At 47.1% G+C, this 22488-nt stretch overlaps 1 protein-coding gene across 1 annotated transcript in view; it reads left to right on the top strand.

Annotated features, from left to right (window-relative positions):
• Window positions 1–22488, top strand: part of KSR1 (kinase suppressor of ras 1) — a 152410-nt gene that overhangs the window by 112085 nt on the left and 17837 nt on the right. The window contains exons 6-17 of the mRNA XM_063146847.1: window positions 3318–3378; window positions 3681–3764; window positions 4802–4863; window positions 4998–5104; window positions 6417–6585; window positions 8727–8768; window positions 12504–12558; window positions 15717–15765; window positions 17286–17668; window positions 19816–19912; window positions 20414–20547; window positions 21806–21937. Of these exons, the coding sequence (XP_063002917.1) occupies window positions 3318–3378; window positions 3681–3764; window positions 4802–4863; window positions 4998–5104; window positions 6417–6585; window positions 8727–8768; window positions 12504–12558; window positions 15717–15765; window positions 17286–17668; window positions 19816–19912; window positions 20414–20547; window positions 21806–21937 (1375 nt within the window). The remainder of the gene's footprint in view (window positions 1–3317; window positions 3379–3680; window positions 3765–4801; window positions 4864–4997; window positions 5105–6416; window positions 6586–8726; window positions 8769–12503; window positions 12559–15716; window positions 15766–17285; window positions 17669–19815; window positions 19913–20413; window positions 20548–21805; window positions 21938–22488) is intronic.

Here is a 22488-nt window from a genome sequence, read left to right as displayed (position 1 = left end):
ACCCTACACTATAAAAATCATTATTCAGAATAGCGGTTTTCAACGACCCACTAAGGAAGATAATAACAATAAAATTCAAAACAGTAACAATTAATTTAATATTTATTCAAAATCCAAAGTACCTGCTGCAGGCTTGCCGAGGGAGGGAGGGAAACGAGAGCCAATGTCTCTGTTTTGCAGCCAGCGTGGCAGGGCACACCAAGCAGGGTATGTCTCTTCATTAGCGTTTTGGTGCTTTTGAAACATTTCAATTCACCGTTAAAAGGACTCTTCTTAAACGGTATTAATACATGTGTGGCTTCTTCCCCTATATGGCTTGGGACCAAACTACCTTCTCCCATAAAAATGTCCCTGGGTTTTAAGACCTTCTGGAGAGGTGCTTCTCGGAAAAGACCACCTCGAGCGCCCCCCTGCAGCCCCCTTGCCTCTTAACGCCCCCCTATGCAATCCCTCCGCCCCCAAGGGGGCAGTACCCCCCACTTTGGGAACCACTGATCTAGTCCAACATTCTATTCACACAGTGGCCAACAGGAAACCCACAAGCAGACACGTGTGCAACAGCACCCTCCCACCCATGTTCCCCAGCACCTGGTGTACATGGGCATATTGCCTCTGATACTGGAGATAGTATATAGCCATCAGGACTAGGAGCTGCTGATAGCCTTCTGCTCCAGGAATTTGGCTGCTCCCCTCTTTTCAAGCCATCCAAATAGGTGGCCATCACTACATCTTGTGGTAGCGAATTCCAAAGTTTAAATCTGCACAGTATGAAGAAGTCCTTCCTTTGATCTGTCCTGAATCTTAAAATGCACGTTCCGAGCTGGTCGGGTGATTTGCGGGAAATGAGCTTGTCGCTCTGGCATCCCCATTGACCAACCGGGCCTGGTGATTTGCCAAATAAATCTGTAAGGAAAAAAAGTCAAAGCACTTTCCTGCCTGGCATCAGGAGTGAGAATCTGGTGCCATCTAGAGTCAGGAGGAAGGAGTGCCCTCCAGGGGAGCCTGGCAGATAAAAGAATGAACGTGGAGAAGTTTCCGCCAAGGCTTTGTGCCGAATCCAAGATACGAGGGTGCTTGGGTGGCCAGACATTTGATTTACCCCGTGACTATCAAGCTGTGGAGCAGGCCGTAGCAGAGAGTGGGGAAATATAGGCAGGAATTAGAGTCCATTAGCTTTTTCTAGGGGGTGGTGGGGGAAAGGCGAATGGGTTCTCCTGCTTACCACAAATGCTTGACGTCCGTGCCGCAAATCCCCAGTTGTTCGGGAAATGGCTGAGTAAAGGAGGGTGCATACGGATGGTAATGCAGCTCCAGAGTAGGGAATAATATGTAGGCTTTGTAATTTTCCCTCGCTGGCTGCTGTATCGTTCGCGTCTCTTTGATCCAAAGTTGTTTTTGGGGTGCTTTAGTTGGTTTTACTCCAGGGGCGGGCAATTTGTGGCCTTCCAGATGTTTGGGCAAAAACAAAATCAGGAGAGCGTCCAAAACACGTCCGGAGAAAAGAGAAAGGGGTTCTCAGGATGCAAATATTTTATCTCCACGCATTTTGGCCTGTACTTTAGTCAAAGGCCTTCCTCAGGGGCTTGTTAGAAGATAGTGTCTGCAGAATTTTCTCTAGCAAAATAATTGTCTCCTGTGATAATCTGTGGCAACTGATATTTTGGCCTACCATCCTTCACCGTTGGCTAGGGCAGTTGGGAATGCCACAAGTTGCTTGCCCCTGCTCTAGAGGGTAGCATCAGGACCATCTCTAGTTTTGAGGGAGCCCTGGGCAACAGAAACCCAGACCACCGAAGAGAAAAGGGTACCGCTCAGTTTTACTGAGTACAAGTACAATGCATTTGTCCCCAGGACTACCATACAGCACAACTCAATTGCCCACAAGGCTACCAACTGCAACGGGGGATATAATGATTGAGCAATAATGTCTCCCTGCAATCCAACTTGACACCTTCGTCAAAATTCGGGGGTGGGGGGGACACAGTCCTCTGATCTTCAGATGGAAGCGAGTCCTGAATCTTTGCAGTCAATTTAGAGGAAAGCTTTGATGATGGAGCAGCCAGACGGTTTGGAACTCAGTTGACTGGGGAGTGCTTCTTTAAGGACTAGCACTGCTGCTAGAGCGAATGGTATTAGATCAGTGGTTCCCAATTAGCTAAGTACTGCGGACCCCTTGTTTTTCAAATGCCAAGCCATGGACCCCCTACTTTCGAAAATTTTGTTATCTCTACGGTAGTTACCTGTGCGAAGCAATTTTTTGGAGAAAATAAGGGATACCCCTAATAAGCAAAGGATTTTAGGTATACTAAAAAAAAGACCATAAAATTTGTGATATTTGTGATATTACCACGCAAAAATGACAATGATTTAGTTAGGAATATAAAGACGAATTTAATTTTACTAATGTCTAGTTTACAATTGACCAAATCATGACTTTTCTAGCAGCTACTAAACCTAAATGTGATGAGAGAAATCATGCCTCTTTTTGTCCCCAACAATCTCTTCCACATCCGGTTCAATATTTCCTACTTGTAATCTCAAATCTGGATCAACATCGAGCCGATTTCTACACTTGTTCTTCATATAACAAAATGTCGAAAATGTTTGTTCGCAAAGATATGTGGAACAAAAGGGAACTAGATGTTTCAAAGCTTTTTCACCTAACTTCTTATAATCAGGAAAAACCTTCACCCAGAATTGGTCCAGTTTATATTCTTTGAAAAATGATTTCAATGAACCATCACAAGTCACGTCAACAAGTGCATTTTGCTCTTCCGCAGAGAGAGTTGTCAGTTGTACATCACCACATTCAAAAGGATTCCTTATCCATGAGTTTTCAGGACCATGTACATTGATGGTGCTATATAAATAAATAATAATAATAATAATAATAAGGTGCAGGGAAGGAATCTCTGAAGCTAGTTGCTAAATCATGCAGGTGCTTTTGCGCATGACGTCACTGTCGAAGCAAATGGAGCGCGGGAGACGGCATATTTTCTTTTACTAAAATGCGGACCTTGCAGAGCTAATATGTGAATGGTGTCACAGACCCCCTGGGTGGGTTACGTGGACCCCTGGGGTCCGTGAACCACCAGTTGGGAACCACTGTATTAGATAGTTCTCCCTCAACCGCTCGCTTTCATTTTACCTACCTCACCTTTCCCGAACCCACACAAAACCATTTCAGTCGTCCCACATCCCAGTTGGTAGAAGTGGACCTTCGGAACCGGCTGTGTGTCGATTCCGGCAGCAACGCCATCTGCAGGCGCATTCAGAATTGAACTAACATGCTTCCTTTTTACGTTTTGCTTTCTCAGATCTCCCCCAGGGCTCTCCTCAAACGGTACGAAGAGATATCGGTCTGTCTGTAACGCACAGGTAAATACTCCGGAACTTTTGGCCACTGAAATCTCTTGGCAGCCCTGGGTGGGGTCTGGAGAGGGACAGGCCATTCCCAGTTCACTTGCAACTATAGTGGGATGGGTTTTAGACACATGAACCACGTTACACCGATGTGGCTTGTTCACTGCCTGCTGATTGTGCGAACCCGGTCAGGAGTGTTGAATCCTTCCCTTGTGGAATTTAGCCGTGTAAAATGTACAAACATTTGTTTTAGTTCAATGGTATATCTTTTCCCAATCACTACTGCTACTTTCTCTGTGTTTTTCTTTCATATCCAGATTTTCTACGAAGTCATGGCTCTCTCAGGTGTGCCAGGTGTGTCAAAAAAGCATGATGTTTGGAGTGAAGTGTAAACATTGCAGGTGAGTGTCCAATGAGAATATCGCCACCCGTGTTTTTGTTTTTTTACAGACAGGGATGGGCGAAAATGTCACTAAAAAACAGCCATCCCACCCAAATGAAAATTCAACCCTCGTACCTATTGAGAAGGTACAGAAATGTGCCTGGTGGAACTCTTAACATTTTTACTAATTATAAACGCATTGGGTAATGAGAAACCATTACTCTTACGCATCGCGGATGGCTTGCAGATAGGGGTGTCAGTGGCCACGGAATATGACCCTTTTTGGGCTCGTTGGACTTCTGTGGACTTTGCGAGCCGGGCCACACGGTATCCCCGAGTTCAGGGGAATTTTGACGAATTTCCCCCCCCCCAGCTGTAATTTGCGCAAATGTTTTTTGCGCAAATGTTTTCATAGAAATTCCACGAGCTGGCCTGACTCAATGCGCACCAAATCGGACCAGCTGGCGGAAGATGGAACGGAGTTGGCGGGCGGGCGGGGACGAGTTGGGATTCCCAAATGGATTCCTCCGACATCCCTACTAAGAGGTGGGATTACAGGTAGAATGAAAGGTTTAAGACAAAAGAGGCAGTGTGAGATAGTGGTTATCTTGCCCTCCGGGCTTTGGTTTCTTAGCTTTTGTGCATTCTCCCCACCCCCAAATTCTAAAAGGTTGCAATGCCTTTCCTGAAGCTTAATCACTGGTCATATGAACAACTTTGAGCTTGAAATAGCCAGGTATCTTTTTGTATTTTGGCCACGCCCCTCTGGCCTTTAGCCCCGCCCACCACCGGAATGCGGCCCCCGAGAGCTCCTCTGTTATGAAATGCTAAGAGTGTGCCTCCAAATGCTACAATAGCGACTGGCCCGTGGTCACCCTGGTGAACTTCATGGCTGCGTGGGGATTTTATTCCGGATCGCCCCGGTCTTCGTCTGACTCTCTAACCACTGCAGCACACTGTTTTAAGGGTCTGCTCCTGGGAAATACTCTGAAGTCGCTCTGCGGTGCGTCCATAAAGCAGTTTGCTTCCATCTAACGTGCCTTTTCTTTTTCGCAGATTAAAGTGTCATAACAAATGTACAAAAGAAGCCCCGCCCTGTAGAATATCTTTCTTACCCAGTAAGTGTCTGTTTTCTTCCCCCCCTTTCCTCCCCCCTCCCGCAAATTCCCAGCCTTTTTATGCTTTTGCAATGACAAGAAATGCAGATAAAAGGCTTCCCTTTTCTCTCTTTTCTCCCATGTATCTTCAGTAGTATCGCCATTGAGGCGGACAGAATCTGTCCCTTCCGATATCAATAACCCAGTGGACCGACCATCGGAACCGCAGTTTGGGACTCTTCCAAAAGCACTAACTAAGAAGGTACTGGGTTTATGAAGAGGCTGAGGAGAACCTCATTAAACACACGCTCATCACTCCAAAGATGACAGACGTGTTTGTATCACTGTTGCTTGATCATCTCCTAAGCAAGGTTGCTTTGACCAACTTGGCCTAGCATTAAGAACGTCAGAGGAGATCCTTCTCCCTAGTCCAGAGGAATCCTTCTCCCAAAAAGGGAAGGACATTTACCACCTGCCAAAGGGAGGGCCTTCTGCGGTGTGATTTGTTGCTTTGATGTGCTTACCCAGCACATAGACCCGTTTAATCGTTATGATCATTTCTACATGAGGCGTTTATGGCTCGCTCATGATTGGTCACTTCTGGAAGTTTGTGAGTCTGTTACACAATCTCATCCACCTCCAGAGCATCTGCCGTGCCTTCTGACCTTTTAAAAAGATCGGGGGAAATGTGGTAATAAATGTTAATCCGTTTTAGTGGCTGTGTGTAATTGCGCAGTTCCATTATTCCACAGCACCATCTAGTGGCTGTATTACAAAACATGTAGAACTTGCAGGCAAAGGAAGTCCCCCCCCCCCAAAAAAAACAGCACTTGTCAGCCTGTGTAAGGAGCTGACCTTAATTCCGCAAAGAATCCGGAAGCAGAAGCTTTGATAAGTTGTGGGATAAAAGGCCTGGTGTGTGGAGAAGCTCTAAATGTCATTGCATCATTCCTAACCTGGTGGCCTCTAGAAGTGTGAGACTACAGCATCTACTAGCTGGTTGGGGGATTCTGGAAGTTGTAGTCCAATGCTTCTGGTTGGGGAAAGTGGCAATGTTGTGTAGAATCAGTGAGCTGCCCGGAGTGATAGAGATTCTCCTATACAGAGATCTACAAAATTATGCCTGGTGTGGAGAAAGTAGATAGGGGGAGGTTCCCCCCAACTATAATACTAGAACCCCCTCATGAAGCTGATGGGTAGGAGATTCAGGACAGATAAAAGGAAGGACTTGGAATTCACTACTAGTGATGGCCACCCATTTGGATGACATTAAAAGGGGGCTGTTTAACAGGTAGCCTGATCAAGTGTTCCAAAGATCTCCAAAGCTGGTATGCTTGCCTCCTTACCCCTAGCGTTTACATCGACGCTAGGGAAAGGCAACCCAGTGACCTCCAAGCTGTTTTGGATTGCAGCTCCCATAATCCCCGGCTGATGGCCATGCTGGTAGGGGCTGTTTGGGGTTGTAGTTCAAAACTGGTGGAAGTCGCCACGTTGTCTACACTGGTGGATCTTCATTCTCAACTCTCCAAGGCCCACATTCTCATGGATTTCTGCTTCCTTTCGAACGCTTCTAGGACCATGCCCCGGCAATGAACCACCTCGACTCAAGCAGCAACCCGTCTTCCACCACCTCCTCCACGCCGTCCTCCCCGGCCCCCTTCCAGTCTTCCAACCCCCCCAGCGCAACACCACCCCCGAACCCGTCTCCCATGGGCCAGCGGGACAGCCGCTTCAACTTTCCAGGTAAAATGTGCCTTTGTTTTGGGGGAGGACGTTTGGAGCAAATTCTCATTGTTCCGCCCTCCCCCCCCCACCCCAACTCCTCCAAAAATGGCATCCACACGCCGGTTTCCTGCTTAACTTGATACGTTCCCCCCTCCGCAGCTACCTTATATTTCATTTATTTAGTTATCGCGTTATGTTTTCGTAGAACAATAGCGAAGTTGGTGGGCTGATGTAGAAACGAGAGCAATAAAATCACACTTCCTGCCTGCATCTTGATATTGGGAATGACCCGCTCTTCACCTCCCCGCCACCAAAGCACCTAAAATTGCTGCAACAACAAAGTGTTTTGCAGCACCTTCGATAAAAGCTGTTGTAGGCCAGAACCCACTTCATCAAATGCATGTCAGATTTTTGGCACTCAAAAGCCTCTGCCGTAATAAGGGTGCAATCCTATGCATGTTTAGGCAGGGGAAAAAGTCCTGGCTGGGGAATGCTGGCTGTTGCAGGGCTTTTTTTCTGCCTAAACATGCATAGGATTGCACCCTAAGCACGTTAGGCTTCTGCCAGACAGTTCTTGATGCTGTCAATCAGGAGGCATTCTGCAAGTGCTCCATGTACTCATAGAATCATAGAATAGCAGAGTTGGAAGGGGCCTACAAGGCCATCGAGTCCAACCCCCTGCTCAATGCAGGAATCCACCCTAAAGCATCCCTGACAGATGGTTGTCCAGCTGCCTCTTGAAGGTCTCTAGTGTGGGAGAGCCCACCACCTCCCTAGGTAACTGATTCCATTGTCGTACTGCTCTAACCGTCAGGAAGTTTTTCCTGATGTCCAGCTGGAATCTGGCTTCCTTTAACTTGAGCCCGTTATTCCGTGTCCTGCACTCTGGGAGGATTGAGAAATCCTCCTTAACAGATTTTCTGGAGAAGGTAAAAAGATGGAAGACATGGTGGGCTCCCCGTACAATGCCATGAATGAGGAAGGCACAGGGAATGATGATGATGATGATGATGATAATAATAATAATATTTATTTCTTACCCACCTCTCCACTTGGATCGAGGCGGGAAGACGAGAAGGTCCTCTGGGTAATACCTGTCAGCCTAGTTTTGGTTGACTGAAGTAGATTCTTCCCAGAGGACCTGAGTGTGCAGGGCGGATTGTACGGGAGAAGGCGATCCCGCAGGTAGCCTGGACCCAAACCAGGTAGGGCTTTAAAGGTAATAACCAACACTTTATACTGTTATAAAGTTTCGTTGGAAACAGCCCAAGTCTTTAAGATGCTGCCGGGCTCTCTGCTGCTGTTTTTTACTGCAGGAGACAAATGCAAGTTTCCTCTGTAGCAAACGCAAACATCGCTAGGTGCTGTACAGATTATTTTTTAACAAACAAATTAGCACGGGGCCTTCCGGGCATGCTTAAAATCCATTTCGCTGTAGGTATGTTCATGAACATCGTCAATTTAAAATGATCATTATTCATTTGGGGTCCTTGTCACGCTGCGTAAAGCTGTATTTTGATTCTGTTCTTGTTAGAGTCCGAGGAAATGATGATTATCGTTTAATATTTTTCTTAAAACGTTGAGTTTGATGAAGAGGTTGAAGCGGGGGCGGGGATGGGATGTTGCTTGATGGATTGGGAATGCAGAAGAGAGGGACTTTTCTTGGCTTGTAGAGTGTTAAAAGAAAGAAAGATGCAAATGTGCCAGAACAGGAAACTGGCAGATAAATCCAGTTCTGTCTTAACCAACACCAAAAGCTAATAATTTCACCCCATCTGACTCTGGAGAAAAATAATGCTTTCTCCAGCCCAGCTGCATTCTTTTCAGTATGCATAACTCTGCGTCTCGAAAGCTTTTGGCGTGTTGGTTGGTCTTAATAAAGGTATGACCCAACTGTGGATTTTGGATGATTAATTTTTTTCCCTTCATGGACCAGCACAGCGATCTTTGCTTTTTTAATGTCTCAATATGCATGCGTTTCGAACGCACCCATGTTTCTGATTGCCTTTTTACAGTTTACTAACAATGAATTGGGGATTAATTCGCCAGCTAGATAAATATGGGGGCATTTGCTGACACCGTAATCTTCTCACATGCTAATCTCTTGTGATCTTTTATTTTGTATTTGCTGTCCCTCTCTCTCTCTTTTTTTAAAAAAGCTGCCTACTACATTCAGCATAGACAACAGTTTATCTTCCCAGGTGAGTTTTTCCTTTAACCTCCGAGTTCCATTTCTGCTGAAACTCTGTTTCCACCCATCCCTTCTCAGAAGCATGCACAGAAAAAAATAATAACAGTGAATTAATTTTCTTCTGCACGTTGCATCAAAAATGGGCTCCTGCTTGCATGAACGAATCATTTCTTTTCTCGCTGACCTATCTTGTTTTGAACTCTTATTTTATAATGCAGGATGTTTTATAACTATACAGCATTCCAACATTTTTTTTTATAGCCGTTCCTCATTCCGACATTTTAGGTACACCATTCCGACATTTTAGGTACACCATTCCGACCTAAAACGTTGGAATAGTGCATGGTTATCAAGCCACTTTGGTTTGTCCCCCACAAATTAAACTGGTTGCAAAACTAGGAATCTCGATGTGGTTATTCGCCTTTATAAATAGTATTTATTTATATTTATTTATTACATTTGTATACCACCCAATAGCCGGAGCCCTCTAGGTGGTTCACAAAAATAGTATAAGCACACAATGGTGATAGTGGTGTGTGTGTGTGTGTGTGTTTGTAGAGCAAACATGACCCTCTCCAGAAGCTGTTGGACTAAAAGTCCCATCATCCCATTGGCCGTGCTGGCTATGGCTGATAGACATTGTAGTCCACAAATGTCTGAAGAGTGCCGGATACCTCAAACCCTTGATATGGGTCTTAGTGAAAGCTGGAAGAGGAGTGAGAAATCCAGCCACACTTGTGGTCTCTGCAGATATAGGCGGCGTTTTGAAGGGATGCTTTAATTTTTATTTTCATCTGTACGTTGGCGCGACATTTAGGCATGTTCGGATGGTAGGGTGCAGACGTTGTGCTTGTATTTATGTATGTATGTATGTATTTATGTATTTATTACATTTATATACCGCCCCATAGCTGAAGCTCTCTGGGCGGTTTACAAAAGTTAAAAACAGTGAACATTAAAAAGTATACAAAATTTAGAAACATCGAAAAAACAACCGTATAAAACAGTATCCATTTAAACCACAAAAGTTCTGGGGTCCATTAAAAACAAACTTAGCATATGTTGTTAAACGCTGTTAAATGCCTGGGAGAAGAGAAAAGTCTTGACCTGGCGCCGAAAAGATAACAGTGTTGGTGCCAGGCAAGCCTCATTGGAGAGATAATTCCATAATTGGGGGGGCCACCACTGAGAAGGCCCTCTCCCTTGTTGCCACTCTCCGAGCTTCCCTCGGAGGAGGACCTTAGATGTTGAACGTAGTGTCCGGGTATATTCACGTCGGGAGAGGCGTTCTGTCAGGTATTGTGGTCCCAAGCCGTGTAAGGCTTTATAGGTCAAAACCAACACCTTGAATTGGGCTCGGAAACATACAGGCAGCCAATGCAAGCAGGCCAGAATCGGTGTTATATGTTCGAACCTCCTTGTTCCAGTTATCAATCTGGCCGCTGCATTTTGCACAAGCTGCAGCTTCTGAACCGTCTTCAAAGGCTACCCCACATAGAGGGCATTGTGGTAATCTAATTTGGAGGTTACCGGAGCATGGATGACTGAAGCTAGGTTATCCCTGTCCAGATAGGGGCATAGCTGGGCCACCAAACAGAGTTGGTAGAAGGTACTTGTATAGGATTCTCTTTGCCTCCCTCTGGGATTGGCAGTGCACTGCACACAGATAGATCCAGGGACGGGCCGTGCACCAGTGCATTCCTGTGCATTCCTGTGCATTCCTGTGCATTCCTGTGCACAGCCCTCCCTGTCTGCTTGCTGAAGATTCCGGAGCTCTGGGTGGGCTTCTGAGAGGTTTCAGCCACATCCCCTTTCTTGTACCAGCATGTGGCACTGCCTGGGTGTGCGCTGAAGGGGCCAGGGGAGCTGAAATTCGTGTCGTCCACACCTTGAACTGAAGAGCTTGGACGCCTGTGTGCAGGGCGTGTGATCAGGGCGTGTGATCACCGTGCACTTCCAATCGGAATTCCGCCTCAAGAGAAGCTGGATTCTCTGACCTGTGTACAGGACGCAAATCAGGCAGCTTTGCAGAGGGATTGGGCACGTTTCCATAATTCGGCTGCCTGCTAGTCATGGAAATGACAAAGGTCTTTGCGGTTATGGAGTGGGCAGTGGAGAGAAAGCCCTGGTTTCTTCACTAGTTTGGAGAATATATTTTGTATCTCTGGAACTGCCCTGGAACTGGGGTGGGCAATATTTGGGCGGCATCTGGCCCTCGGCTTCATTTCACATGTGATGGCACTCAGAGAGAGAGAGAGAGAGAAAGAGAGAGAGAGAAGAGAGAGAGAGAAAGAGAGAGAGAGAGAAAGAGAGAGAGAGAGAGAAAGAGAGAGAGAGAGAAAGAAAGAGAGAGAGAGAGAGAGAGAGAGAGAAAGAGAGAGAGAAAGAGAGAAAGAGAGAGAGAAAGAGAGAGAGAGATCGGCTTGGCAGTGTGTGTGAATTAAGCAATGCTGTAGATGGGGCTGGCTGAGGCCTCCAATTGGCTCCCCCCCCCGCTTTTCATAGGAAAAAATGTTCCCCGCTCTTTCATTGGAACAACTCCATTGGTACAAGTATGTGATTCCATCGCCCAGTGGAGGCTGGTGGTGGCTCCAATGTCCTGATTTCAGTCGCAACCACTGAGAACTCTAAATGACCTCTCCAAGGTGGGGATTTGATGCTAGCAGTACGATGGGTTTTGTATAAAACATCGAAGGACCTGTGATGGAGCAACAGGGATGGGCCGTAGTTGAGCGGTAGAAGAGACACTTTGGATGCATGTGATCCAAGTTCATTCCCAGTATCTCGAGCGTAAAGGGACAAGGTCACAGTTGGTGGGAGCGATGCTTCTCTTTGACCCTGGGAAGCTGAACATATAGAGCAGAAAATATTGGGCCAGATGGACAAATAGTCTGACCTGCTAAAAAACAACTTCCCATTTGGGGAGACCTGATAGCACTCTTCAAAAGGTTCTCACACAGGGCCAGGATCTCTTCTCCATCACCCCAGAGTGCAGGACACAAAACTATGGGCTCAAGTGACAGGAAGCCAGATTCCAGCTGGACATCAGGAAAAACTTCCTGACTGTCAGAGCAGCACAACAATGGAACCAGTTACCTAGGGAGGTGGTGGGCTCTCCTACACTAGAGGCCTTCAAGATGCAGCTGGACAACCATCTGTCAGGGATGCTTTAGGGTGGATTCCTGCATTGAGCGGGGGGTTGGACTCAATGGCCTTAGAGGCCCCTTCCAACTCTACTATTCTATGATTCTATGATTCTATATTGTTTTGCTCACATATATCAGCATAGAGTTACTGGTGTCGCATTATAGGCAGTTCTCTGAAAATGGTGCGGTCTGCTTTCCAGCACAGCATAGCTCTGTGGGCAGGGTCAGTTTCCTCATGAATATGTATCAGGGTCTCTTGGAAATGTACCACTTCAATCTGCGGGTGGGTGGGAAATTCCATTTTGGAACACTTCCTTGTATAAAGGACGAAGAAGCTATCATTCCTTTCCGCTTGGGGGGAGCCTAGCTTTCTACTTGTGGGGAGGAATTATGTGGTGGATTGGACGCCCCACACGCAGCTTGAAGTAGTACACCCTCAGGAGGGTTGTACCATGTGATTCATATATACATATTGATCTTTAGCTCTATTTGGCAAAGTATTTCTTGGCTGAGTGTTACGGCAGTTATTAAAAAAGAAACAAACCTTGAGAACTAAACTTCAATCTCTTTTTTTTATATCTTGCTCTCTTTTTTTGTAGAAATCCCCAATACCCCACATGTAACGCAGCCTCCTGAAATTACTGAAAGCACTAAGTAAGTCTATCCTTGTTTCTAATAATTTTCTGTACTATTTGATAACTGCAACCTGTAACAAAATTCCGCAGTGTATTCTCACCACCTAAGAGGGGTGCTCCTATTTAGGGTTTTAGTCCAGTGGTTCCCAAACTTTTTCAGGTAACCGCCCCCTTGGTTCCACAAACTCATGCCCAGCGCCCCCTACCCTACACTATAAAAATCATTATTCAGAACAGCGGTTTTCAACGACCCACTAAGGAAGCTAATAACAATAAAATTCAAAACAGTAACAATTAATTGAATATTTATTCAAAATCCGAAGCACTCACCACAGGCTTGCCAAGGGAGGGAGGGAAAAGGGAGTGAACGCCTCTGTTTTGCGACCGGCATGGCGGGGCACACCAAGCAGAATATGTCTCTTCATTAGCGTTTTGGTGCTTTTGAAATATTTCAATTTACCGTTAAAAGGACTCTTCTTAAACGGTATTAATACATGCGTGGATTCTGACCCTAAATATGGCTTGGGACCAAACTACCTTCTCCCATAAAAATGTCCCTGGGTTTTCAGACCTTCTGAAGAGGTGCTTCTCAAAAAAGACCACCTCAGGTGCCCCCCGGCCGCCCCTTTACGTCTTAGTGCCCCTTATGCAATCCCACCGCCCCCAAGGGGGCGGTACCGCCCACTTTGGGAACCACTGTTTTAGACAGACAGACGGGCACACCCATAGGCATGTGTATAGGGTGTGCCGGGTGTGCCCAGGCACACCCTAATATCTCCGGAGCCTCTGGAAAGTGTGTATTTCCCCCCCACACACACACACACTTATGGCATTCGCTATTAGCATAGCAGAGGAAATATACACTTTCCGGAGGTTCCAGAAAGTGCCCTTTCCTGCCCCCATCCTATTGCTCCAACACTTTAAAAGCCCCAGTTGGAGCAGAAGGGGGCAGTAAAGTGCACTTTCCCTGCCTCCACTCCAATTGGGGCACACATTGCATCATAGGCATTGTGGGAGGGAAGGGGAAAGGGAGTCTAAAATTCCCTGGGTGCAGCCCCTAACGAAACGTGCTGTGCAAGCCTATTATTTATTTATTTATTAATTAATTACATTTATATACCGCCCCACAGCCGAAACTCTGGGGCATGCCCTCTTCCAGGGCATTCCATTCCATTCCCCATCCTCCCAGTTTTCTGTCCATTCCCCCCCAGTGACCCTCAACATTCTGTGGCTACTGAGCATGCTCAGTCCTAATTGGGCTAATTTTTGCTGCTCTCTTTTTTTAAAACATTCAAAAGCCTCAGGGGTTCCCTTGAGAGCCGGCCAGTACCTCCCTCTTGTCTCCCAGTGCCTCGATTTCTGTTGGCACGCACCACCTGAGTTTGAAATTAGAGAGAGTGATGGGATTGTGTGTGTGTGTGTGTGTGTGATGGGGGGAGACTGGGAAAGGTATTTGGAGGTGTGGTCCATAACTGGCTGCCACCTGCAGTGCTTCTTATATGCCCACAATAGTGCCAGAGAAGCTTCTCTTGGTAAAGTAGGGCCGGGGGCATGTCTGCCTTTAGGAGAGCCAATGGCACAGAGGTAGAGTCCCTGTTTTGCATGCAGAAGGTCTCAGGTTTACTCTCCGGCATCTCCTGGTAGGGCTAGAAAAAACCCTGCCTGAAACCCTTTAGAGCTGCTGCCAGTCCGTGTTGACAATACTGGGCTAGGTGGACCAAAGGTCTGACTCAGTATAAGGCATTTCCCTATATTCCTATGCCTGCTGTGACTGTACCACTTAAGGTAGCACAGAACTATAACAGTCAGTCTGTATGAGCTGGAGCTTCAGGGCTCAACAATAGGACCAAGCTGTTAACTTAAACCAGAGGACAGGGAGGCAGCCTTACTAAAGACGTATTTGGTCTTCTCTATAGCACTGATGGTTCACTTCATTTTTGTAGTGTACATAATAACATGAGAAGAGCCCTGCTGGATCAGACCGAGGGTCCATCTAGTCCAGCACTCTGATCACCCAATGGCCAACCAGAGAGAGAAAAGGGGGTGGAGGAAAGAGAGAGGAAGGGGGTGGAAGAAAGACAACAAGAGAGCAAGGGGTTGGAGGAGAGAGGGCAAAGGGGGTGGAAGAGAGAGAACAGAGGGAGTGGAAGAAAGAGAGGGAGAGAAATGGGGGTGGATGAGGGAGAGAGAAATGGGAATGAAAGAGAGAAAAGGGGTGGCAGAGAAAGAGAGAGAAAGGGGTTGGAAGAAAGACAGCGAGAGAGCAGGGGGTTGGAGGAGAGAGGGCAAAGGGGGTGGAAGAGAGAGAACAGAGGGAGTGGAAGAAAGAGAGGGAGAGAAATGGGGGTGGACGAGGGAGAGAGAAATGGGAATGAAAGAGAGAAAAGGGGTGGCAGAGAAAGAGAGAGAAAGGGGGTGGAAGAAAGACAGCGAGAGAGCAGGGGGTTGGAGGAGAGAGGGCAAAGGGGGTGGAAGAGAGAGAACAGAGGGAGTGGAAGAAAGAGAGGGAGAGAAATGGAGGTGGACGAGGGAGAGAGAAATGGGAATGAAAGAGAGAAAAGGGGTGGCAGAGAAAGAGAGGGGGAGAAAGAAAGAGAAAGGGGTATGGGAGAAGGACAGAGGAAAGAGTGTCTCTGCCCACTTTTGGCTCTGGTCCCACCTGTCACTAGAATGCAGCACCCAAAAGATCACACACACCCCAGGAAATTCAGCCTTGATAGAAAAAAAGGTTCTCCAGCCCTGGCCGACAGCAACAATAGCATTAAGCAAGATTCCAGGATAGTGGTTTATTTATCTATTTATTACTGTTTTCTCTCAACCTTCCTTCGGAGAAGCTGGTGGCAACCTCCAAAGTTTCCCCCCTCCCTGCATTTTATCTTCTCAGCAGTCCTGTGAGGTAGGTTAGGTTGAGAGAGCGTGACCGGCCTAACTTCACTCAGTGAGATTCATGCCCGACTGGGGATTGGAACCCAGTACTTCAACACTCTTAACTACTACACCACACTGGCTCTCTGAAAGGTTGGATTTGATGAGTTCCTCCCCATCTCTGTATTTTCATCACCTGTATTTGCCTTCCACACCACTAGGGGGCACTAGAGGGCAGCATCCACGCACATGATGTCATAACCTTCAATTATGGCGTCATCTTGCAATGACTCTCTTTTCTCTCTTGAATAGCACCAATGAACACCTAGAGACAGACAGGGTTGAAGAGCATGAACCAGAGGTAAGTTTCCATTTGTTTGAGGTGGGGGATTGTGTGTGAATTATTAGTTACTATAGTAGCACTTGCCATGCCATTATAGTGACATCAGCAAATAAGGTAGCCACTGACCTTACAAATATGATAGTTTGGTCATTCCCTCTATTTCTGATGCTTAAGTGTTGGGTGCCGTTCTTTAGGCAGCCAAAACAGCAGGACCCAGACATATGACAGAGGTATCAGCAGACTTATGGGTTGTTGAGTATTATTATTATTATTATTATTATTATTATTATTATTATTATTATTATTATTTGTATCCCGCCTTTTGCCCAATGCTGGGCCTCAAGGCGGCCTTACAAAGTTTAAAATATACATATGGGGAGGGGGAGGGAAACAAAACCATAAACAATTAAAAAATACACAACAAAATTATAAGACATTAACATAGATGGAGGGCTGGATTATTCTCCAAAGGCCTGCTTGAACAAAAAGTTTTAGCCTGCTTCTGAAAGCCCATCAAGGAGGGAGCCAGCCTAGCTTCCCTGGGAAGAGGGTTCCAGAGCACCGGAGCAGCCACCAAGAAGGCCCTCTCCCATGTTCCCACCAAGCGTGCCTGTGAAGAAGGTGGGACTGAATGAAGGGCTTCTCCAGAAGATCTCAAAGCCCGGGCAGGCTCATAAGGGAGAATACGTTCTTTCAAATAACCTGGACCCGAACCATATAGAGCTTTATAGGTCATATCCAGCACTTTGAATTGTGCCCGGAAACAGACTGGAAGCCAGTGGAGCTGTTTTAACAGGGGAGTTGTGTGCTCCCTGTAACTAGCCCCGGTCAACACTCCGGCTGCAGCTCTTTGAACCAGCTGGAGTTTCCGAACACTCTTCAAAGGCAGCCCCACGTAGAGCGTGTTACAGTAATCCAGTCAGGATGTAACTAAGGCATGTGTCACCATGGCCAGGTCCGACATCTCTAGGAACGGGCACAGCTGGCGCACTAGCTTTAACTGTGCAAATGAACTCCTGGCCACCGCCGAAACCTGGGCATCCAGGCTCAGGGCTGGATCCAGAAGTACACCCAAGCTGCGGACGTGGGAATGGAGATAAGAAACCATGATGAGTAGGAATGGAGATAAGAAACCATGATGAGTAGGAATGGAGATAAGAAACCATGATGAGTAGGAATGGAGATAAGAAACCATGATGAGTGGGAATGGAGATAAGAAGCCATGATGAGTGGGAATGGAGATAAGAAGCCATGTTGAGTGGGAATGGAGATAAGAAACCATGTTGAGTGGGAATGGAGATAAGAAACCAAGATGAGTAGGAATGGAGATAAGAAACCATGATGAGTAGGAATGGAGATAAGAAACCATGATGAGTAGGAATGGAGATAAGAAACCATGATGAGTAGGAATGGAGATAAGAAACCATGATGAGTAGGAATGGAGGGTGGCCCAAATATGCCACTGCAAAGATGGGGTACAGGGTCAGGATTCAGGAGCTGAAACCCCATCACTGCTACTGTTCCCTTTCTTTTTCAAGCACGCGGAAGACCAAGAGCCAAACAAGTCGGAACCCGAGGACGATGAAGATGAGATTGACGACCTCCCGAGCCGGCGAAGGCGCTGGCAAGGCAAGATTGACCGCAAGCCCAGCCAGACGAGCGTCTACCTGCAGGAATGGGACATCCCCTTTGAGCAGATCGAGCTGGGTGATCCCATTGGCCAGGGGCGGTGGGGCAAGGTGTACCGGGGCAGGTGGCATGGAGAGGTGGCCATCCGGTTGCTGGAAATTGATGGGAACAATCAGGACCATCTGAAGCTGTTCAAGAAGGAGGTGATGAACTACAGACAAACCAGACATGAGAATGTGGTGCTTTTCATGGGGGCCTGCATGAACCCCCCTCACCTAGCAATTATTACTAGGTAAGGATCTTAATTTTAAATTTTTGACCCACCCAACCCCTTGTTTCATAGGCCTGAAAGGTCTCTGTTAACATGTTCAACCACTCTAAGGGCTTGTTCACACAACACGCTCGCCCCCAGTCAGTGGTTGAGCGTGGGTTGTTTCAAGCCATGGGTTGTTTCAAGCCATGGGTTGTTTGTTGAACTGTGGGTTATTGTGTTGTCTGAACTCAGCCATGCATTTCTCAAACAAGCCACCTTGAGACCCCATGGTTTGTTGTTGGGTTATTCAGGGTGGTTCACAAGCCATACTGCATGATTAGCAAGCCACCCTGCCTGCGTTCAAACAACACGGTAACCCACCCTGCGGAAAACGTGCTGCGTTCAGACAACACTCTAACCCATGGTTCAAGAAACAAGCGACGGTTAAGAACGTAAGAAGTGCCCTGAATCTGGATCAGACCAAGGGTCCACCTAGTCCAGCACTCTGTCCACACAGTGGCCAACCAGCCGTCGACCAGGGACCCACAAGCAGGACACAGGTGCAACAGCACCCTCCCGCCCATGTTCCCCAGCAACTGGTGTGCACAGGCTTACTGCTTCTGATACTCTGATTCAAAACAACCTACACTCAACCGCTGCGTGTGGGTAAGTGTGTTGTGTGAACAGCCCCTAAGTTGCATCTGCTGTTCTCTGCTTGTATCTGTGTTTTTATGCATATGTCTTTGTATCACTTTTAGTTCTTGGTATTAACCACCCTGAAAATGTTTTGATGAAGGGTGGTATAAAAACCAGCGCTGTGCTGAAACACCACCTGCCCTTTCGCGAGAGAGTCAGCCGGGATTTCTTTCCTTTTCTTTGGCTTCTTTGCTCGGGATCTTGAGGATTTCGGAGAAACATTTCCGAGTGCAAAGCTGCAGGGTTTACCTTACTGTAAGGAGGTAGCCGAGGGTTGTTTGCACTCTTTATTTTGCTAGTTTTCTCCGGTTTGGTCCTTGCAGCTCCGCTAGTTGCTTCAGCTTTCTGAAAAGTCCCCTAGAGAATTTCACCAGAACTTCCTCCTTCGGGGCTTTCCAGTGCTGCTTCCTGAAAGCCGAGAAAGGCGTTTTTGGTTTTGCTTTAGAAGTCCTTTTAACAACAGTTATGGAGTCCTTTTAACAACGGTTATGGACTTTTTTCACCAGCCTCTTCATAAGTGAATTTCCCCCCACCCAACCCCGTTCCTTTTTTGAAGCTAACCATGGTGCAGCCAATTACATCTGCACTGGGGTTAATGCTAACTGTGGTTTGCTTTAACCAGGATTTGCAAAACAGCTTGTAACCACGGTTGCAAACGTTGGTTTGAAGTTAACCATGGTTTAGTGCTGACAGTGGTGCAGTTGTGAGGCTGCACTATGGTTAAGTCCAAGATAAAGGGAAAGAAGGAGGAATTTGCTTGTGAGAGAGGAGGAGGGCACGCTCCTCCCAAGGGCTTAACCATGCTTGAGCCTGGTTGTGCACCAGGCTCAAATTTGCACACTGGTGCACAGGATTGCGAGCCTTTTGAGAGCCATTAAAATAGTGCAAATTGCTAATTTAGTGGCTCGGAGAATTCCTTTGAATTTCTGGATCAAATAGTACTTCCTTAAGGCAATCGTAGGTACATCTGAGTTCTATTTGTATTTTGTAAGCTGCTTTGAGTTTCTGGATTGAATCTGGCTCTCTTTTAGACTTAATTTTGTTTTGATTGTGTGCAATTTCAATATTTTGTGATTTATTGTTGGGGTAAACCACTTCGAGATCTTGCTAAAATGCTGTATAAATATGACTCAGTCAAGACTTAGAATTTAGGAATCCTGTTAAACAGAGCCATGGCTATTGCCTTTAACCAGGGTTTGCAAATCAGCTTCGAACCATGGTTGCAAACGCTCATGTGACGGCAATCATGGTTAGTTCTGACAATGATACGGATGTGGTGCTGCACCATTTATATGCCTGGATTCTAAACTCTCTCTCCTTTGACAGTCCTCCTATGGATCTATAGATTCTGGGAGATATTGTGTGTGTGGTGGGAAAAATATGAACTGACCTTCCTGCCCTAATGTTATTTAATAACTGCTCATGGAAAAAGTAAGAGCTTCTTATTTTGAATTTTCTTCTCAACCCATTTGTCTACCCATCTGCCTTAGCTTCTGCAAAGGAAGGACGCTTCACTCCGTCGTACGGGATCCCAAAATACCTTTGGATATTAATATGACCAGGCAGATTGCCCAGGAGATCATTAAGGTAAGAAGCATTTTGCATATAGATCAACCTAGCACCGTGGAGAGCTCCTTTCGAGTTCTGATTGAAATCCGGAGCAGATTCACCGCCCCACTGACATCAGAGCCATCATCCACCACTGATTGAATCTGCGTGCGGAAAACACTGATCCAATCGGAAACAATCTCACATTCTTTCTATGTTCAACACACACACCCCTCTCGTGCATGCACTGAGTCATTACTGACTCTTGGAGCTTTCGCTGACGTTTTCTTGGCAGGCCTTATAGCGGGATGGTTTGCCGTTGCCTTCCCCGGCCATTATTACCTTTCCCCCAGCTAACTGGGTACTCATTTTACCGACCTCGGAAGGATGGAAGGCTGAGTCGACCCGAGCCGGCTGCCTGAAACCAGCTTCCGCTGGGATCGAACTCAGGCCATGGGGAGAGTTTCAGCTGCAGAAACGGCTGCTTTACCGCTCTGCACCACACGAGGCCCGTTTAACCCCCACAACCATGTTTTTCAGGGCATGGGCTACCTTCACGCCAAAGGGATCGTGCATAAAGATCTCAAATCCAAGAACGTTTTCTATGAAAACGGCAAGGTGGTGATCACAGACTTTGGCCTGTTTGGAATTTCTGGTGTTGTCCAGGAAGGAAGGTAAGTCAGTGACGTTTTCTGTTAATTTCTCCTCCCTGCCATGTCCAAGGTCTGCTCTAGAGTTGCGGGGTCACCTACAGACAAGCCTTTGGCTTATTTTTGCATCTATCAAATTGTCTATTGTAAATAAAGCTATCTATTTACTGAAATGCAAATGGGGGTGGAAGACAGGTTTTAATTTATTTATTTATTTATTTATTAAAAAGAGCTAAATGCCATAGAGATGTTGTCACATTCTACATTTTGGTGGAGCCCACATACCAAAAGCAACAGCATTGTTGAACTTTGAGCAGCGAAGAGGCATTTCAGCGCTATAGAATGGGGGAAAAACTTTGCAAAAGCTGGGAGAAAGGGGGCGTGGCCAGGGGAGAAGTCGTCCAGGGAACCCCAAAAGTAAGGATTTGCCCCCAGGGCATGAGGTTCAGAACTTCTGGCCTACAGGGATGAACAGTAGTTCTCCTGACTCTCAGATAAAGAAGGGAATTTTGTCAGGGTCAGGCCTGGTCTCCCTGGTGTGGATCCCGAATCGGAGCCGAATCGAAGTAGACCAGTAAAGGCAGGAAGGGGAGAGCAAATTCTCCAAGACTCTCCAGGTGTCAAGGAGGAATCTTCCCAGGAGCTTATCAAGCAGGAGGCCCAGGCTCAGAGATAATCTCCCCACCCCCTGGGAATTCAGTCATGGTCAGACGGGGAGGGAGCATCAGAATTGACAGATCCCAGAGTCCACTGGAGTCTGCCACAGAGTTGAGAGGAGGTGGGAGGCAGTGTGCTAGATTAGTCAGACGGCAGAAGTTACAGCTTGAAGACCCTCCTTGACAGAGGGGGTCTGGTAAAAGCTTGTCAGGCGTGGCAGGAAACCATCCATTCAGTTAATAGGCAACTGCCTGGCTTTGTTAACCGAATTAAGCTTCGAGGAGAGCTCCTGGCCTTCACACTCCCTTCAGGTGTGAAGAGATGTCTAGTTACTGAATAAGGCTTTTTGCGGATTGCCTGGCAGACCACTTCATTGTCTCACCACCTGCTTCTTTTAACTGGAGATACCGGGGATTGAACCTGGGTCCTTCTGCATGCAAAGCAATGGGGCTACCACTGAGCCACGGCACCTACCCAAGCTCTCCATGGCGGAACGGGCGCAGATCCCATTTCTGTTGGTTGCGGATCATTCCTTTCCGAAAGACTGCGTTCTGTAGCTCCCAAGTTCGGTAGTCGGTGGAGTGTGGGAGGATCGGCCCTGTAACGTCCTTCTTTCTGATGTCAGGCGTGAGAACGAACTGAAGCTGCCCCATGATTGGCTGTGCTACCTGGCCCCGGAGATCGTGCGTGAAATGGCTCCCGGCAAGGATGAAGATAAGCTCCCGTTCTCCAAAGCTGCTGACGTCTATGCTTTCGGGTAAGATCGGATAAAGCAGCCTTCCTCAACTTGGGGCGCTCCAGATATGTTGGACTACAACTCCCAGAATGCCTCAGCCAGCTGGCTGGGGCATTCTGGGAGATGCAGTCCAACACATCTGGAGCGCCCCAGTTTGAGGAAGGCTGGGATAAAGGGTCCACAGTGGCCCATCGATCTCACCATCTGCAGTGGGTGTTCTGGGTGGGGGTAAGGATCCACCCAGGGGCTGTGTTCGCTGTGATCTTTCAGCAGCCGCCAACAGACTTCAGTTCACCTCTCCGCGAGCTGTCTTGACTCACATTGAGCCGGCCTGCTTGCGGATTTTCCGTTGTTTTCCCTGACGTCATGGTTCCTTCTACGACCTGGACCCTTTGAGACAACTCTTTAAGGATCGCTGCCTTCTTAAGGGTCCCCGCTTCTGTCTTTTGCCTTCCCCCTTCCCAATAATGCGGGGTTTAGGTTGTAGATCTGGGGGGCGCCAGACACTTCAGGTTTAACACAACAGTTTACTAGGGAATTAATACAACCCAATTGCAACTGAACGTATTTAG

Source organism: Elgaria multicarinata, chromosome 22 (genome assembly GCF_023053635.1).
Source record: "Elgaria multicarinata webbii isolate HBS135686 ecotype San Diego chromosome 22, rElgMul1.1.pri, whole genome shotgun sequence".
Classification (NCBI taxonomy): domain Eukaryota; kingdom Metazoa; phylum Chordata; class Lepidosauria; order Squamata; family Anguidae; genus Elgaria; species Elgaria multicarinata.
Note: the sequence above shows the minus strand (reverse complement) of the source record. Positions and strands in the feature narration are given on the sequence as shown.